Genomic DNA, 19,057 nt, shown 5'->3' with positions numbered 1-19,057 from the left:
TCGTATTTTTATTCTAAATTTCTCTCACTTTTTTCGTACGAAGGTCTCGTACGAACACGCCACATCAGATTCAACAAGCGCTCTTAACTTCGGAAAAAGTGTGTAAACGACCTGCATAAATGATGAATCCCACCTGTGCGTATTTAAAGGGATAATCCGGCGTAAAATGCACTTTAGATCAATTTACGGGATGTTGGGAGTACATACGTTGAGAGTTGACATCAAAATCATGTCATTCGGATGTTTTTTGAGAATTTCGATTTGACCGTTTTTAGCCAAAAGTCGTTAGCCTGGAAGTGATGAGGGCATCGAGTATCGCCGCTACAAAACGCTATTTTTATACCTCTTCTACAGCTCCATGTGGTCGGATAGAGTCCAGAATGAATTTAATCAAGCCAGTACCTTTCCGGAAATGTGTCTGCTGCAGCTGCCGCTTAAGACCGTGGTGAAGTTGGTTTGATATTGGTTTGAAAAAAAAAGACACCATATTTCCTTATTGTGAATATCTGTCGAACATCCAATTCCCTATACTCCCTATAATATAGATCAGTGAGCAGTGCTGACCAACTTGTCATTGGGGTCATCAGGTGGGTGTAGTTCGTAGTTCGTAATGTCACCGAAATAAAGAAGAAATGGTTTGATATGAAAATGGATTAAAAATGCGCTCGATGACTGCAACTAAAGCTGTGCAATCAGTTGTTGCCTCATCATGATGGCACTTTGATGGGGCGGTCCATGAGGGGGACTTCTGGCACCACACCTTCTGGTCTGCCCGGGCTGGTTCAGGTAGAAGGGAATATTGTGCAAAGCACAGCATGCCAGATGTTTCTGGGCTATAGAGCTGTTTGCCCCCCGCTGTATTGAGACACACCCACCTGTCCTTCAGCTCACCAATGCTGCGCTCCACAACAGCACGGGTGCTTTGATGCGTATACGTGTGCAGTCTATTGCTGGGTGGAATTGGGTTTGATCGGCGTGTTTCTCTCTGGAGTTGTGACAGCCGCACAGTCCTTGGCGATCTAAATCGTGATGTCAGCCATTCGTCTGTCTCCGCAAGGACATCTACACGCTCTCTTCCAAGAGCCTGACGCGCTAAGGCATCCAAAAGTAGCAAGTCAGCCGCTGGTTACGCTTCCCATTGACCTTGTTATGTACATTATATACGTTATGTATATATTTATTTATGTTTGCTTCAAAATAATTAAATATACAATCCATTAGTCAAGCAAACTTGATTCGAAATAACAGCGGACTATTTTACGAAACTCTTAGAACAGGTCTGGATCACTCGTAAATTCTGTTCGTATAAGAAAGAAAACGTAAAATCTGAAAAAAATTGGCAAATGCGCAAATTCTCTTAAAACACTCGTACGCACGACTTAAGAACAAATCTGTGCGTACGAACGGATGTTGCATGAGGCCCGATGTCTTCTAAGGACAGAATAGAATAACTGTGTGGATCCCATTTTCTTGGTGGAGCAATGATGAGCTCAAACATACTTTGGACTGAAATAAAGTAAGCAAGAACAGGATGCGTTCTACTTCATCCCTTCATCCACTTTTGTATTTCAACAGCATGAGCCCATGTAACTAAGAAATGAATGCACGCTGCTCTATATTTGAACAGTTTATTATTTTATTTCCCATTCCTATAAGATCTATGCAGCCTAGCGTAAAACTGATGCCTGAATCACAAATGGAGGTAGTTAATTGATCTACATAGCGGTATAACTGATTCTTGGAGTAACTGTGATCCAAACTACAATTTAAAAAAAAACAAAAAAAAACATCCATCTGCCATCGGAGGGAAAACAAGCATATGTTGAGAAAATATATATATATTCCCCAGCTTCTGTTTTGACGCAGTACCAGAGCACAGTGTCATTGTGCATTATATTCTGCAAACTGTATCCGACAGCTAAAGGAAGATTTCTGGACTGCCTTTAGCTTCTTTAAGTCGTTTCACCTTTCATCCAAAAGGCTTCTTTGGCTCTGACTGGTGGGAAGCCACAGGCATTTAACCTCTTGTGGGATCGTTAGTAACCCGAGTCAATAAAATCACATGTGGGTCACTGAGCCACCCAGCCATCATGTGAGTTGTTAAAGGTAACTAAAGGATTCCATAATGGCCAAGAGGGTCAAAGACCCGCTTGTGACACGATTGACTTTCTGTTACAACTCGGTTTCCTGCTGTGTACTTAGAAGTGTTGGATAGAAAGGCCTCCCCTAAACATTATTCCTATAATCATTGCACAAATTCAATAAAAACCCACACAATCTGCCTCTGGCTGCATATTTCAGATGTTGTTTGTTCATGTTGTTCCACTTTGCACCACCCAGACAACAACATAATTGACAAGAGAGGCCTATTTTCATTTATTGGGCTGTCGATGTGTCGCTGTGATCGGCACAGTTGCTTTAGAGCAATAAAAGCTGCACATGAGTAAATTCATTAAACACAAACCCTCCAGTTTGCATTAAACATCAGTGGAAATGCCCTGACAGTCGATGCCCTGAAGACCTTCTGCTTTGCACTGCGTGTTGTGCTGTTAAATTGGGCTTTTTAACTGAATTAAGGCCAGATGAACACCACAGTGACTTTTTGTGGACGTCTCACAGCATCACTGAGCGCTGTACGGCTAGCCCGAAGGAACATAAGGTCTCTGCTAGACAGGGTCAAGCACACCGTTTCGGCTGTGATGTCCTGTCCTTGCACTCTCTTTATATGTGTGTGTGTGTGTGTGTGTGTGTGAGTGTGTGTGTGTGTGTGAGTGTGAGTGTTTGTTTCTATGTGCGTAGACTCTCCACACCGTAATCCTCCTGTGTCTAATGGGATCTGTGGAGTGGAACAGGCAGAGAGGGGGCTTAATACCAGCGCTTAGCTGCCCACAGGAACGCCTGTCAGCAAAGGCCGATTAGGATCAGAGGGGAGGGGTGGCAACCGACAGAATCATCTTTAATAATGACTTTGAGAAAGCTGTGCTCAGAGCCCGAGGAGCAGACAGATGTGTGTCGACTGAGAGGGCGATGTGCAAACACACAAACACAGGCTCTTCAAATTGAAACGTCTTTGATAACTGAGCAGAGGGACAGAATATAACATTCTGTCAAAACAGCCTTAGCATTGACAGCGGCTGACTGACTGATAGGCTCAGCGTGAATGTCATGGGGGAGAATTGTAATTCATACAGGCCGATATGAAGAGAGTAATGGTGATCTCTTAATGCATCTTTTGAGTGTGCATATCTATTAAATTAGCTCCTGTCAAATGGATCCTTCTTGCCCTTGACAGGAAGTCCAACATACAGAGAATCTGCTTGTGTGCGTGTTGTGTTTCCTACCTGTGCTATTTGCAACATCTCTGGGTTGAGCCTGTTGAGGTGAAGCATGAACTCAGCCAGACCAATGAGGGCCAGCTGGATGGTGAACATCTTCCGGAAGGTCCAGTAATCTGTGGCATTGGGGAACGTGTGGAGGGCCCACTCCTTCAGCATGCTGCGAGGAACCATGTTGCCCTGCACCTCTTTCAGGATGTCTCTCAGGACCTGGGAGGAGACCAGAGGAGGGAGAAGAGGTTAAGCGGAGGGTCCAGCTTCTTTTTTTTTTTTATAAACATGCATATGTTTCCTTAAGTCTCTGTGACTTACTAACACGTAACAGAGTGCTAAAATGTCAATGCTAGGAGTGGATAGAAGAACTACTCAGAGCCAGGTCACGCAGTGCATCCCATGACGTCAATGTTCTCGTGTAGTTTTTGAAAACATTTACAGGAAGTTGATGGCGCGATGAGGGAATGCGGCTGGGTTTTTAAATCAAATGCAACTGGTTTAGAGCAGCTGTAAGTATGCACAGATTGCAGATCTGCTTGATCATTGTTCCCATACCTGGTGGCTGGCCTGTGTGCCCCGAGCCTGCACGGTAGCCAGACGATCATAATATCGAGAGATGGGGTTGTCATGCTCGATGCCCTTCTTGGCACAGCGCTGTTTGTAGATTTCCACCAGTGACAGAGACGAAGGGTTGTCCTCCACGAGCCGCATCTGGGGTGACACTGCCACCACTCGGGGAACTGGAGACATAGAGGGAGGACAAGGGAAAAAGTCAGAAAGAGACAAGGACAGAGGAGGATGGAATCGAGTGGAGCCCAAGAGAATAAAAAGAGAGAGAGAGAGAGCATAGTGAGACCAACGACGTCAGTGATAAGGAAAGCGGAAATATTTACCTGCACTTGCTGGCAAATAAACTATGTTTGACCACAAAGTAAACAACACACTGGAAAAAATCAAAGTCTTACCAAGTATATTTGTCTCATTTTTAGTCAAAATATCTCATTACACTTAATGGATAACTGCGGTATTTTCAACATTAAGCCTCTTTTCTGAGTCACCGCTTTTTTGATGTTTACTGCTGTCTCCGGTATTTGCCTAATTTTGATTCATCTCAACCTGCTTCAGAATGGCAAGTCATCTGCATGTCCAAAAAGGTCCGTAAAAGCACCATAAACGTCCGTTTTCAAAATCATCAACTCACCGGAGTGGTTACTGGTGTGCACTGGTAATCCATATCAAATTTCGTTGCGAAAAGTTGCTTCTGTCGGGTTTTATTTGGCAGCTCGTTCATGCTCCAACTATTTTCTTAGCCACCTCACAGCCGTGGATAAACTTCCGCTCAGCAGTTGAATCCGACTTGCTATACTCCACACCACTTGATGGTTTCGGTGACGGAGTAATATCAATGAACATCCAGTCTTCAATAGAACTCAATGGGATTTACAAAATGTCAAATAAAACCCGACAGAAGCAACTTTTCGCAACGAAATTTGATATGGATTACCAGTGCACACCAGTAACCACTCCGGTGAGTTGATGATTTTGAAAACGGACGTTTATGGTGCTTTTACGGACCTTTTTGGACATGCACATAACTTGCCATTCTGAAGCAGGTTGAGATGAATCAAAATTAGGCAAATACCGGAGACAGCAGTACACATCAAAAAAGCGGTGAGGGGGGTTCTAAAACATTGCAGACGACTCAGAAAAGAGGCTTAATGTTGAAAATACCGCAGTTATCCTTTAAAATAAGACACAACTGCCTAACAAGTACTATTTCCGCCAGATATAGAGACTTGTTTGAAGACAATACATCTGGAATATCTCATTAAATGAAAAAGTCTTGAAAACAAATTGTTTGGAGTCGGATTTCATATGAAACAAGCTTTTTTTTTTTTACATTTGAAGAGGTTTTTAAGCTAATTTCAAGATCACTTTTATCTTTTTCCAGTGCAGATCTAAGCCTACAACTGGGATACTCAGCAGGGTCAAAGAAGGTAAAAATATGGGGATAAAAGAGGAGGAAATGATGAAAAGATATTCCATCCTAGTCTTACCAGTGAAGAAGAGGTGCCTCTTGGTGGTTTCCTTTCTCTTTTCCAGACAAGGGTTGAGGAGGCGGAGAAGCTGCAGGACCCTCTCCTCTCGACGCGACTCAGTCAGACAGGCATCGTTCATCACCAGGTAGGGGTAGATCTTGCCGTTGTGGCCGCGGATATAAAGACGGCGTGCCGCAGTGTTGTGTTTCTGCACAATTTCCACTCTGGGCATGAACCTGGAGAAGGGTGCACAACAGACAGAAGTAAAGTAATGCTCTTAAAGGGGCATTTCTTTTTTTATTTCCCTTTAGGAAATCCCTCAGGAAAGCTCTCTGACCGCTGTTGCTTTCAGGTAAGACGCCGACTATACGATAAGAATACGATAAGTATTTCATACAACTCCAGTTTATTAGGTTTAGAATTTATACAGAATCTATAGATTGCAGGAGTTCAACTGTTTCTGTCTCACTTTGTACATGCAGGCAATTTGTATAACTTTCATCAGCAATTTAAAAAAAAAAAATTACAAATAACAAATGGCATAAATTCCACAATTGGACCTTACAAGTGAGGTGTTTTTGTGTAGGAGAGCCCTTTACCTGGCAATCTTGATGTAGTAGTGTGTAGGTTTGGGCATCAGGAATTCCCCGGGGATCTCCACTTCAGCGGTTTGTGCAGAGAAATTGCTGAGGAAGCGGCATTTCTCCTCAATAAGGAAGAACTTGGGCAGCTGTTTGGTCTTCGCCTCCAGGATCTTGATCCACTTCTTCAGCTTCGAGATCAGATTGTGGAGCTTCATGGAGCCTGGCACACTGAAGTCAAAGTCTTTATGTGGAGGAGAAAAAAAAAGAGAAACAAAAAAACCCAAACAATTAAACACTGTGGCAGGCAGCTCCAAGGCATGCTTGTGAAACATTTTACCTTCCACACACACAGACATACTTGTTTCTAAGTAAATGTAAAATACTATACAGAATAAAACAAATACCAGCATCAGCCACACCAGAGAAGATACTCAAAGCTAAATCAAATGTAACTAAAAAGCACTTTGCACAGTCCATTCTAAACAATAAAATCAATTAGACCAAGATCTGAGTACTCATTTAACTGTTTTCTATTCACTACTATGGACTAAAACACTTTTCACAGTTAAGACGGAGGGGAACATACGTTTAAATGTCTAAAATGTCCAATACAAATATTGCGCTGCATTGGTGACCAATCCACTCCAGCTGTGAGATGTAATGCCTTGCTAAAGGGAGCTCAAAAGATAAGTAAGTCACGACAGGCTGGAAGCACAAGCATTTCCATCAACTTAAACTGCCAGTGGAGGCCGAAGCTGATTAAATTAGAGCAATAAAAGTGAGAGTCTTAAGAGTATTAAATTCCTGTTTCACGTTACAACTCATATTGCACATAACATATTGTGATGAGCTGTAGCAATAACAACGGAATAAAGGAAAGTGAGCCAAGCAGGTTTTCCATTTTAGAGCAAAGTCCCCTGGACATTTCTGTAAAATGAACACACACACACACACACACACACACACACCTGCCTCTCCTATTTCAGTAAACTCTGTAGTGCAGCCTTTTATAATGAATCCACGAAGCTGCAAGGCCTTGCCATTTCAAACATCTGCAATCTCTGCCAGAGTGAGACCTCCTAATACTTTAAATAAGCCCTTTAAAACAGCCAATGTTCTTTTCGGAGTGGCCCTATTTCGCCACCCGTCCTTCTGCAATTCACCTGCCTCGATAGCGAAGGTAAAATTGAAACGGTCCTGTGAAATTGCAGCTGGACAACCGTTAAAAGTATATAATGCTCACAAATAGAAAACACAAGAAAATGCTGCACTCTCTCAAAGCTAAGGGGAAATATAATGTCATACCAAGATTATAAGAACATTCTACTTTAAAAAAAAAAAGAAAAAGAAATTTATGAATGTCTAAAGTAACGTGTGCGAACATGAGCAATCAAGGCATTTATAACAGTGAATAATTAAACTACAATAGAACTATTAATATAGATCTTGTAAAAACATAACTTGTGGTAGCTCGTTCTGCTTGGTAAATGTGTGCCAAAAAGAAAACGGCAGATAAAAGCACAAGAGAGCTATTTTCAGTCTCCGTGAACTCATCTTTGACCCCGGCTCAGGGGGACTAGGATGATGATAGAAAGAGTGCAGTGTGGAAAATAGCCGGGCTGCTCCCTGACCTGTGTGGGGGAAAAAAAACAGGGCTGGTGTTCTGCCCTATCTGGCCTGCATGACAGACAGCAGAAGATCTGCACTGCTGCACCAAATTATGGAACCAGTCTTAGGAGGTGGGCCGCCTCTGTATATAGAACCATCATTCCCTTATGTCCTGCCATACTCTTGACTCAGTGTGGGAAAGTAAGTATGTGTGTGTGTGTGTGTGTGTGTGTGTGTAGAGTTGATTCAACTTTATTATGGCTGATTGGTGAGCTGAAGTCTGAAGGTGAGTCCCAGAGGTCACCACAGCAGCATGGAGGGGCATTGTGAGTTTCATGGCAGTGAAAGTTCACATTTAAAGCTTCCGTCTGACCACAAACTGAAGGAGCGAAGGTTAGAATTATATTAATTATCTTAAATGTAATTTGAGTGCGTCAAATGACTATTCATCGGGCACATAATTTAAAAAAAAAAAAAAAAAAAGCCAGGAAATTTGTCAATTTTTTCCATAAAACTTAAATTCTTACAAATGTCTGGAACCCTTATTTGCACTACTGCTAAAACAGTAACTCATGCAAATAGCATTCTCTGTAATTGGATTTGAATGCCTCCCTGCTGCCAAATGTTATATGTGCACACATAAACCCATATTTTCCAGCCCACAAACCCTGTGAAAGCGAGTGAGCCACTAACGCGGTGCGGGGAATGGGAGCTTGGCTGCTCTGCAGCTCTGTAAACCCTGTTTGTTCCGCCCGGGAAGGCTTGTGTGGTTTGGGTCTCTGTCGGCCCTGCTCCTGCACCGCCATGGGGACAGCTGTGCAGTGATGGTCGGCAGGCACCCTGTGAGGCAGAAGCCCCGTTGACGCCTGGCTACGTGAGCACAGCTGGCATTGCAACATCCGATAGGATTCATCAGCAAAGCACACTTGTTTACTCAGTTTATGTGTAGTGTAGCTTTTGGATACGAAAGCCACCACACCGCTCTTTAAACCCGGTCTCTCATTCTTGTTTTATATTTTATCGTTATGCTCCTTTTAGTAATTTTCTATGCTAATTTGTTGATTGCTCACCCTTATTTTCTGATTTTAATCAAGCAGCCCATCACACGTCTTTGCTCTTACTCAGGGCCAACAGCTTTAGGCCCACCGGGCACTCTCAGTACGAGTGAAAGGAGCATAATAGAGACTGACTAGGAATGAACGGTGGAGATAAAGGAAGGACGTAGGAGATGCAACCAAAACAAAATGTTCGGCCCACATGGTTAAAAATTATTCTATTTCAGCAGTCAGTTAGAAAAAGTGAAAACAAATGAGCAAAAATGTTTTTTTGTTTGTTTTTTTTTAAATTTGGAACTTTGGGGAGCTGTAGACCGTCCCCGTGTAAACAGGGCCCAATGATCCGCGTTTCAACTGCCTTATGCAATGTAGAAAAACACATGGCCTCCAAAAACAGGGGGATGATTGTTTTGAGGAAAGAAAAAAAAAAAAGATCTCACAGGGGGCCTTGGCTGGACTGAAACTGCACCTGCCCTGTTAGATTCAACAGCCTGTACATGAAACTCAACATACAAGCCGAAATAACTGGAGGTCTCACTCCTCTTAAACAAATACGCTCATAAATATCACAGCAACGGTCCTTTGAAGAGTGTTGATTCAAATCGGGGCTCTATCAGAGAACTGACACCCACTATAGAAAACGTGTCCACTTTCAATCTTAAATGTGAATTTACTAAAGAAAACCTCAACGGACCGATTGGAGCATACGTATTTGATTTGTGTGTTGGGAATTTAAAAATAGCCTTTGAACATTGTTTAACATTAACACTCTCGATGGATCACCAAATTATGGAATAATATTTGATATCAGTGTGCCATTTCTAGTGTGATAATGGAGGTCTAGGATCAAATAAAGCTGGAGGATGTTTCAGAGCAAGCAGCCTTTCCAAGCCATTAACTATATTAAGTGTAAACAACAGTAGAGTTGCGTTCATGGCTCAAATACTGATGATGTTCTCTACATCCATTTTGAGGGGTTTCAAGGAGAGATGCTTTGAGGTGATGGGGGTTCTGTTACCTGGGCATTTGTCAAACCTTGTCACAAACTGGCAAAACAGTGTTTTCGGTTGCCTAAGAACGCATGCTTCTCAGTGGAGACAAGAGAGAGAAGAACAGGCTCCTGTCCTGTATTCCTTATGTATACAACATCAGATTTGAGTACATTTCAAAAGCAAACCAACCTGTTGTGAACTGTCCCTTCATCTTTTGGAAAACGGGGTCCTGGGCTGTGGCCTGGGCCCGGCGGGCTAGCGACTCAGAGGCGGCACTGGAGAACATGGTGGAAACATTGGAGACATTCTCCAAGCCCACACCAAAGGTGCTAACCAGTTTCTTGACAAAGTTTAGTGTGTGTGGTGTGATCTTGGCATCAGACACCGCACCGCTCTTCTCAAAGGCCACAGAGTAGCATTTAGCCAGACCCTGCTGGAGCTGCCTTAAAACCTGCAGGGGATAAGGTGAAGAAGTTCAAATAGAGAAATACTGAAATAAAACTTTTTTTGGATATGTCCTAATGTTTTTGTTTAATCTGAATCAGGACATTATAATACAACAAATGAGTATTTATCCATTAAATATATCCCCCACCCGCCAGATAAATAAACATTTAAGAAACAGAAATGCCACAAAGTGAGGTCATCCAGACCAAAGGAAGAGAGAAGAAAGGAATTGACACCCTCGTGTACCTTTCCCCTTCATACCTTACCCAGTGGAATGAAGCATAGAGCCTGCAGCTGCTGCCAAGTGCCCCCAAATCATCACAGCTAATCACACAGATGCACACACACATCAACAAACTTCCGGCCCTAAATCCCCCGTCCAATCCTACATGCTCACCGCACCCATCCATCATTTGTCTCAGTCTTTTCTCCTCCTAGAAGATCTCTCCTGAACCACGCAGCCAGAGTTTGGGTGCTGCCAAGCAGGGTTACAGCAACTTCAAAATTTTTGTTTCACCAAATTTCTCTGGACTGACAAATGCACAATGGGCTTAGTGATTAAAAGCTGGCAGGAGACTGACAATCAGATTTAAAAAAAAAAAAAAAAAAAAAAAGGAATTTACTATTTACTGCCAATCCTTTCGCGAATGTCATCTAAAGCTCAAATGATTCCTCGAATAATGAATAATTATTACAAAACAATCCTTGATAACTACTTGGTGGTCGCAGTGTTTCACATGGACAACTTATAACGGTCACACAAGATACTCGAGTGCTCCATTAAGCCTCTAACAGCCAGGATATGATGCCGCAATGGAGGAAACTGGAGCAAACAACGAGGAGCAAAATCAGATAAAAAAGATGAAGAATGTTATACGTTTGGAAACATTTCAAACATTTGGAATAGAGAAGTGAAAACACTGTACAGCCTGTCCATTTTAAAGCCGGATTAGCTCACCACAGTAGCAATGATACATGCCTTCTCAGCAGAAGGCACCCAGTTTAAACATCCAGTCCACAGAGTGGAACAAAGTAACGCTTAATGGCATTTTAAAGTTTACTTGTTCTGGGCTCCAGAAATGGCCCACTCGGCCAAGCATTCCACTGTCGTTTCCTCATCTCACTCTGAACATCAGAGCAGCGCCAGCTTATGAGCTGTTAATGTGAACTAATATTCTCAGTCATTTCAAATGACGGCAGAAACAAAATCAAAACACAAACATAGCAAAACGTTGCATTAGAAAAAGACAGAGACTGCTGGCTGAGGTGCAGTTTTAATCAGTGTTATTTCAGTCTCTCGTTCTCTTTCACTGCGGTGTCTGATAACGGAAACATAAAACTGTAAATAACAGACTTTATTTGGAATTCAGTTGCTTGTTCTTTAGTACCATCATCAATAATACCACAATCAATAGCATAACCAATTACCTAGATAACCGTTTGCTGCAGCCCTAATGCCGTCTTACAGTAATATTGTAGTCTGTCAATCACTCCTGCCCATGACTATATTCCACACAAAGAACCTGCCACTATCTGTTTAACCAAGTCATGTCACAGATATTCACAAGCTGTTCATTTCAACTTGCTTTTACTCAAAAACATTCTCACCATTTGATGCCCTGCACACACACACACACACACACACACACACACACACACACACACACACACACACACACACACACACACACACACACACACACACACACAAACAAAGTGACACATTCAGCCATTCATAAAACCAAAACCTTTGTTCCTCTCACCTCCTCATGCCAGTTCTCTCGGAACCACACCATCTGGTCAACGATGCCTTCCAGGGAGGAGAGCAGAGTCGGGTGCAGCTCCCGCTGCATGTGCATGATCCGGCTGCAACGCCACATTGGGGCAGTGGCCCGGATGGGCCCTGGATCGGAGGCCCCAGAGTGAGGCTGGGCCCCCACTGAACTGGGTTGCTGCTGACCAGATGCATCTGACGGGCACAGTGGAAATATAAATTGAACAGAAGGGTGTACGAATAATTCAGAAGAGCAGAGAAGCACCGACTTGCAGTGGGAAAAGATGCATGAACTTTTGAAAAAGTTAGGTGGCAAGATGCCCTAGCCAGACATGTTTCCTTACCACTTTTGTAGCGCTCCCTCTGCTCAATCTTGAGAGTCAGGTAAAGGGTGCGGATTGGGAAGTAGACAGCCTGAGGGTACACTCGTCCCACCTAGAGATAAAAGAGGGTCACAGATTAGATTTCAAAGACACTCTGTCAGTATTCCAAAGAAGAGAGAGAAGGCAGACAGGGGTGAAGCGATGCAGATGGAAGGAGGCGCGGGGAGATACTGTACGCATATCTGTGTCAAAGTGAGAGAGATCACACCGATACAGCCGAAGACCTCAGCGAACAGAGAGAACGTTTGAAGCTTCGAGTCAGGGGAGTTGGGGAAGTTAAAAACATGTCATGGATGAATTACAAAAGTAACTGTCTCCAAGACTTTAGTAACTGAAAACACTGGGAGATTTGGAGGGTAAAGTAGGAGCAGAAGAAGTTTCAAGTTTGAAAACAGTATTCGCCTTTAAAGGTCATCATTATATTTTGTGGGTTTGCGTAAAAAAGTCTTCAACGTTAAAAAGAAAAAAACAAACCACTATGGAGGTGTTAGGCAAACATGTTTCACAGTGATGTAGTTCAGTAACGCAATGAAAGCAAGGACTATAAACGAGATACTTCAAGCAACTCACGAAAAGTCTCTTGATTCAAGAGAACAAAAAGCTGTCTAACTCAAAAAGACCAGAGAGCACAATTTGACCTTGAAGTCCTTTAAAGTTACAGGCATGTAAAGCAAAAGTTTTGATGGAAAATCCAGATATTCGCTCCATGAATTCAAATTCCACATCTGTGATGAAATGAGACTGGAATAGATAGGAGGGCGACACTATAAAGGAATCAAAATATTCATACATCCAGGACATCTTCCAGAAGGCGCGGCAACTTGCAGACAGTTCACTAGTTTTGTGTGTGTGTGTGTGTGTGTGTGTGTGTGTGTGTGTGTTTTCTATTTATTGTTGTGAATTATACTGCGCAATTCTTTTTTTTTTCCACCAAAGTGATTTCTGAGGCACTTTTCGTCACTGGTTTGGAAGCTGTGCTGCATTATGCCCCTTTTTCACCGCCAACCTAGCCCTACTCTACTCAGTTCGATATAGCGCGACACTACACGACATGACACGGCACCAGTACCATTTCCTTTTCCACCCAAACCGTGACCTGGAAGTGGGCGGAGTCGGCCCGTTCACCACTAACGTGACGTCGGTTTCAGGCGAAGAGAAGAAGAGGCGAGACGAAATGGACTTGAAAAAGAAAGGAAACTTTGGCAATACCTGCATTTCGCTCACTGTCCATGGGTTGGCTTTCCTTCTCTGGTCTTCCATATTCGTAGTTCTGTTTACTCTCTGTTGCTCTCGCAGGTGTGTTTTCATACATGGCGGGTGATTATTTAAAGCTCACCGAGCTTCGTGGTGTGTATGACGTAATTTCACCTGACCAATCAGTGGACAGCACTGATCACGTGGCGTTTTAGTTTCGGCTAGTACCGACTAGACCCACCTCTGAAGCAGGTACTAGCTGGTGCTAAAAATCTTAACGGGTCCCACCTTCAACCCGCGATGGAAAAGCTCCCAATCAGGGTAGAGTCGTACCGTGTAGAGCTGTACTGGTACAAAAAATGTTCGGTGGAAAAGGTGGAAATTAGTGGATTTTCCTCGTCTTTTTGACACTTTTTGACATGTGTTGTGATGAGTTGCCCCAGTGACTACAGACCATTTGTTCTAACATCTCATGTTATAAATGTTCTGGAGAGACTCACCTAAATAAGCAAGTGAAAACCTTTCAGGACCCACTACAGTTTGCTTATGGTCCCGGGGTTGGTGTTGAGGATGCCACCATCTACCTGCTTCAAGCGAGCTAACTCTCATCAGGACAAAGCAGGCGGCGTGGTAAGGATCACGTTCTTTGATTTCTCCAGTACTTTGAGTACGTTTAAGCCCATACTGTTGCAGGAGGTCCTCCCTGCCAGCAGCTAAGGATTTCTTAGAAAAAAAAATTTGAGCTACAATTTCCCTTTGGTATAAATCAAATGAAAAATTAAAAGAAATTAACAAGAACAATTAATTTCATTTCATTTTCATAAAAAGTTGAACTCTAAGCTAATATATTTTCCACATCATCGTGTGTACAACAACGGGAATAGAACTCTGCCATTAGCAAAAACTTTAAACTTTAAAAAAATAAATAAATAAATAATAAACCAATTTTGACTTAAGATTTCAAAAAGCCCTTTAAAACCTGAAAGATTTTCTGGAAAACTGTCCTCAAAAAGGATTCATTACAGAGCCTCTACTAGAAACATCACATCAAAACCATTCCCAACCAGAGTTTTTTTTTTTTTTTTGTAAATCTTTGTTACTATGATATTTGTATTGGCAATTTGTTGCTCGTCCGTCGTTAAAATGATGCCATATTGGGCTAGAAATGTAAAAGTCATTCACATCTGAATAGATTTAAACAACTTTTACTCCTTACTCGTACTCTTTACCGCTGACGTGTAATGTCATTAAAAAACGATTAAAGTAGACAAATAATTACTATGTAAAAAAAAGAAAAGAAAAGAAAAGAAAGAAAAGAAAGAAAAAAGGAGGGCACATTTTTTTCTTGAAATAATCCAAATGAATTTTGGTCAAATACCGAAGTATAGGGTTCTCTAAGGTCTCGGGGCAGAATTTTATAAGCTTCAATTACATGGCTACTTGATCCTTACTGTACCCTTTTATATACCTGCAGGGCAGGAAAGGGACTTTACTACACCTCAACAAGAAAAAAAATAAACTAAACATGATTAGAGGTGGATCACGGATGGGTGGCATCTGAGAAGAAGTCTTTTTAAGAGTTTAGCCGAAGGCTGAACTGAATTTTGGAACTTCTCAGCTTTCTTTGGCTTGATCCACATTTCTCTGACATCCTAAGAGGGATTCTGACCCATGGTTAAAGTATCTAAACTTTAACAAATATCAGAAACGGAGAAGCATATCTTTTGGAAGTCTTACACACTTGCGAGCATAGTAAATTCCACTGTATAAAAGTTTCAAACCGTAAGACGAGAGGAGAACGCAGGAGTAGGGAGAAGGAGGAGTTCAGAGCGGCAGCTAACCGCTGCATTAATGATGAAAGAGGAAGGAAGGCAGAGAGGAAGAGGAGGAACCTGTGATCATCACATTAAGGGGTAGATCAGAAATGTCTTATTTTGGAGGAAGCTGAGGTGGGCCGGGGGGGGAGAGAACGCATGGTAGACAAGGTGGAGGCAACGGGGGGGGAGAGAACGCATGGTAGACAAGGTGGAGGCAACGCGGGGGGAGTGCATGCGGGAAGAGATGCCGAGATTCTCAGTTAACTTCCGATTCATCTTCCCGTCTGCCCCCAGGCGCTCCTCTCCTCACCTTCATCAATATTTCAACAGAAGTTTTTTTAAACACCCCGCCGCAGAGAAACTCTAAATTATTCAGGCAAGCAGCAGAGATAAAGAATGTAGAATGCATTAGAATGCATTTTATTCTTTACATAAAATAGGCAATGATGAAAAAGGTGTCAACCTTTTACCCTTCACTTGTTACAGGGTGAGGAGGCAGACCAAAGACAGGATCCATAGAAGGGAAAATCTGCCAGACACCCAACATCCATTTGAATCAGTGATACATTAGTAAATTAGATCGCAATCAAGCTGCTTAAATGCCATTTTGAGATAATCTGCATCGACCTATTACTTCAAGCTATTGTTTTGCTGATTGTTTCATGAGGCTGTTAAACAAGAAGTAAATGCAGGCACACTGCAGTGCTGGGAGCCTCGTCAGTGTGGCTGCTGTGGAAAAGTGCTCCGTTTGTGTGAGCCTACCAATGTTTGTTCTTCCTCTTGGAAACCAGCACAGAGGCTATTAAGTGCATGAAAAGCTACATTTATAACATTTGCATTACAAAGTTTAGTCTTTGAGTGGCTGTTTGTTTAGATTTTATGTTTACTGTAATAGAGGGCTGATTATCGCATCTTCCGCAAGCAGAGACCATAGCAGAAATCTAAGTTTAGCCTCATTTGTTATCATCGAAAAGCCGTTTTGTTTTATCGGACGCAAACAGAACGGCCACTGGATGCCCCGCTCCTTTAAAACCCGTATCAGCCAACTTCCAATTCATGTACGTGCAAAAAGTACATGTGAATAAAAGACGGCAAAACACAAGCGGGGTTTTACTAAAATTACAAACCACACAATATATACACGATATGTTCCGACAGCTGTTCTGACAGTTAACAGTTAATATGCATCAAATCACCCTCTGAAAGGACTCACTACATCTTTCCTACGCACACTCTACTCGTCTTTTCACTTTGTTCTACAGATCCTCCTTAATACTCTCTTCTAATATCCTTTATGAATATTCCCGCTCTGCTGAGAGGACGGCTGTTTGTTAGAGCGCACTACTCTTTGAAGATCACCCTCTTCAAATTGTGCGGAAATAATACTCCATTAAGCAAAGCAAATTAGGCCTCGATTTAATTACCAGCTCTGTTCCCGCAGTGCGGATGCGTACAATATTAACTTTATAATCATTTTCTGAACAAATAATTTAAAAACCAATTCACCAGAGACTTGTGAAAGCCTATAAATTGCTGTAACAGAACAAACAAACAAAAAAAGGGACACTGAACAAATCTGAATGCTTAATTTGGTAACTAGAAAAATCAGGGGAGAGACCTCTTTGGGGTGAGTGCAGTTCATTTATCTTGATTAGAAAGATGCGCATGAGGACTAGTGCTAACACACCTGCCAGATGCGCCGCCCCAAACAGATGAAGAAAGCCAAGGAATGATTAATGAGTGCAACAGACATCCAGGCACGAAACTGAAGATGTAGAAACTGTTTGACTACATTCTTTGACAGACGTTTGCAAAAATATCTCACCTGGCTGATAAGGTTGAGCAGGGGTTTGCCCTCTGACCCAACCAAGCATGTTAGGAGCTGGGGTATCCATGCCAACCACTGGATGGGCGGTACTCCGATACAGTATTTGTCAACGGCATCTGCCAGTGTGTTCTTATCATCAAAGCTGAGCAGCCACAAGACCTAAAGGTGCAAAAACAAAATAAAATAAATGTAAATGTGACAATTCAGACAAGTGGGAGGGCAAACAAGAACACAGCTTTAAAGGATCACTTTTTTTTTTTCCCTCTGGCAAAGCGATCACATTAAAAATATTCCATGTATCTCAAAATAAACTAACTACAGTAAGAAACCAAGTGGAAAGGGTTAAGGTCTCAACTATTAATCAGACTCCTGCGGCCTCTTTGCCTCTGTTAACAGCAGGACAGGGGCTGGAGAGCAGCTTTATGAGTGCATCTTGGAAACCATTATGATCAAAGCTGAGCCAATGTGGAGGTGATCTCTACTCCCCCGGCGTGCCTCTGTGCGCATTTAAATTGCAATGAAGACATTAACCCCATTTTCCTCCCAAAGTGCTCTTTAGTAAGCAAACCTGAGCACAGATTGGGTATAATTACTGATAATGACTGGTCATCTCCTTTCATCCATCAGGGCTTAGTACTGCCCCCCAGTCTGGCACCACAACACTTGGGTGTGGGATCGCCAGAAAAACATCCAATATGAATGGGAAACTAGTAAACAGCCTTTGGAGCAGACAGTGGTCGGTTGAAGCATGAAGCTAAAACTGAGCGTGGCAAGAATGTGCTTAGTTATTAAGTCCGACCAAGAGGGTTCTGGTTTCATGCGTGTGCTCAAGGGAGTTGTGAGCTTGTTAGTGAGGATTCCATCTATTTACCTCCCATACAGGGCTTACTGACAGCTATGGAAGGCATAAACACTAGAGAACACCGTTAGAAGGCAGAAACATGTTGGGGGTGCTTGAGTTTGTAGCGTCGGGGGAGGCCATTAGTCTGTTAACCCCAGTGCCAGAGGATGGCTTTCACTTCACCATCGATCTATTATGGGAACTCATCTGCCCCGTCAATTGCTAGACAATAATTGATCCAATTACAAGTCTCTGCTTCCAACTGTGGCAGAATCTCACCAGCATCAATAATGTATAGGTTACCAGAGTTCACGAAACAAGAGCATTGAATAAGTGACCCTCTCTGCAAAAAGGCCTGATTGAGGCTGTTGGGTTAGTTGCAGGAGGGCTGCTGGTTTCAGAGCGAGGAAAGAGAAAAAAAAGGACAAAAATATGCAAACACCAGCGTTTAGGCTTCCATTATCAGCTCCTCAGAATTTGAGTCTTCACTTTTCGCCGACCACACAAAACATCCCTCCTTCCCAGTTCCCTCATCACCTTTGCCAGGTACTTGCGGGACTTGCTCTCATTCTGGTGGCGACATGCATGGAGGTAGCAGGTAATGGCAGAGACTCCCAAGTGGAGCTGCCGGTCTTTGACAAAGATGTTTTCCAGGTAGTCTCCCCACATGGCCCACGCCTTCACAAGGACGTCATGCATCTGCACCGCTGCCGAAAAGGCCTTGTTGGCCTCCTCTGACCTAGGAAAGGAGGGAGAAGAGGTGAGGAGTGTTCCGAGGGAGAGAGAGAAAGAGAGAGAGAGACTATCGGTAACACAATGTTATAACAAATGCAAGCTAAGGGAGGTAAGCAAGGGACAGGAGAGGAAATAAGTTTTGAATGAAAGGCAAACAAAATACAATAAAATAAGGAGGAACACTGGAGAGAAAAAGCATGGAAGAAGCATCTGCAAGGAACAGATTATGATGATTATATCTCCTGAAAAAGGAGAACACTCAAAGTGCAGTATTCTCTGCCAATGATATCCGAGCGTCACATCTCAAGCAAGTTTTGCGAGTGTTTTTGAATTATTTTGCTGACATACAGACAAATAAAGCAGGAAAAATTGATCAAATAAAGCACTGCACATCAATAAACATCAAATGTACTTTAATATCTTTCATCTTA

At 42.6% G+C, this 19,057-nt stretch overlaps 1 protein-coding gene across 2 annotated transcripts in view; it reads right to left on the bottom strand.

The window, feature by feature from the left end:
- trrap (transformation/transcription domain-associated protein) overlaps nucleotides 1–19,057 on the bottom strand; it is a 77,555-nt gene that overhangs the window by 3,410 nt on the left and 55,088 nt on the right. For both annotated transcript variants that reach the window (XM_075458088.1, XM_075458089.1), the window contains 9 exons: nucleotides 18,429–18,630; nucleotides 17,048–17,209; nucleotides 12,173–12,263; nucleotides 11,818–12,023; nucleotides 9,797–10,058; nucleotides 5,968–6,193; nucleotides 5,387–5,604; nucleotides 3,885–4,069; nucleotides 3,342–3,545 (listed from right to left, as the gene is read on the bottom strand). In XM_075458088.1, coding sequence (XP_075314203.1) covers nucleotides 3,342–3,545; nucleotides 3,885–4,069; nucleotides 5,387–5,604; nucleotides 5,968–6,193; nucleotides 9,797–10,058; nucleotides 11,818–12,023; nucleotides 12,173–12,263; nucleotides 17,048–17,209; nucleotides 18,429–18,630 — 1,756 coding nt within the window. The remainder of the gene's footprint in view (nucleotides 1–3,341; nucleotides 3,546–3,884; nucleotides 4,070–5,386; nucleotides 5,605–5,967; nucleotides 6,194–9,796; nucleotides 10,059–11,817; nucleotides 12,024–12,172; nucleotides 12,264–17,047; nucleotides 17,210–18,428; nucleotides 18,631–19,057) is intronic.

Source organism: Odontesthes bonariensis, chromosome 23 (assembly GCF_027942865.1).
Source record: "Odontesthes bonariensis isolate fOdoBon6 chromosome 23, fOdoBon6.hap1, whole genome shotgun sequence".
In the NCBI taxonomy this organism is placed as follows: domain Eukaryota; kingdom Metazoa; phylum Chordata; class Actinopteri; order Atheriniformes; family Atherinopsidae; genus Odontesthes; species Odontesthes bonariensis.
The sequence above is the reverse complement of the archived record's forward strand: the minus strand, read 5'-3'. Positions and strand labels throughout refer to the sequence as shown.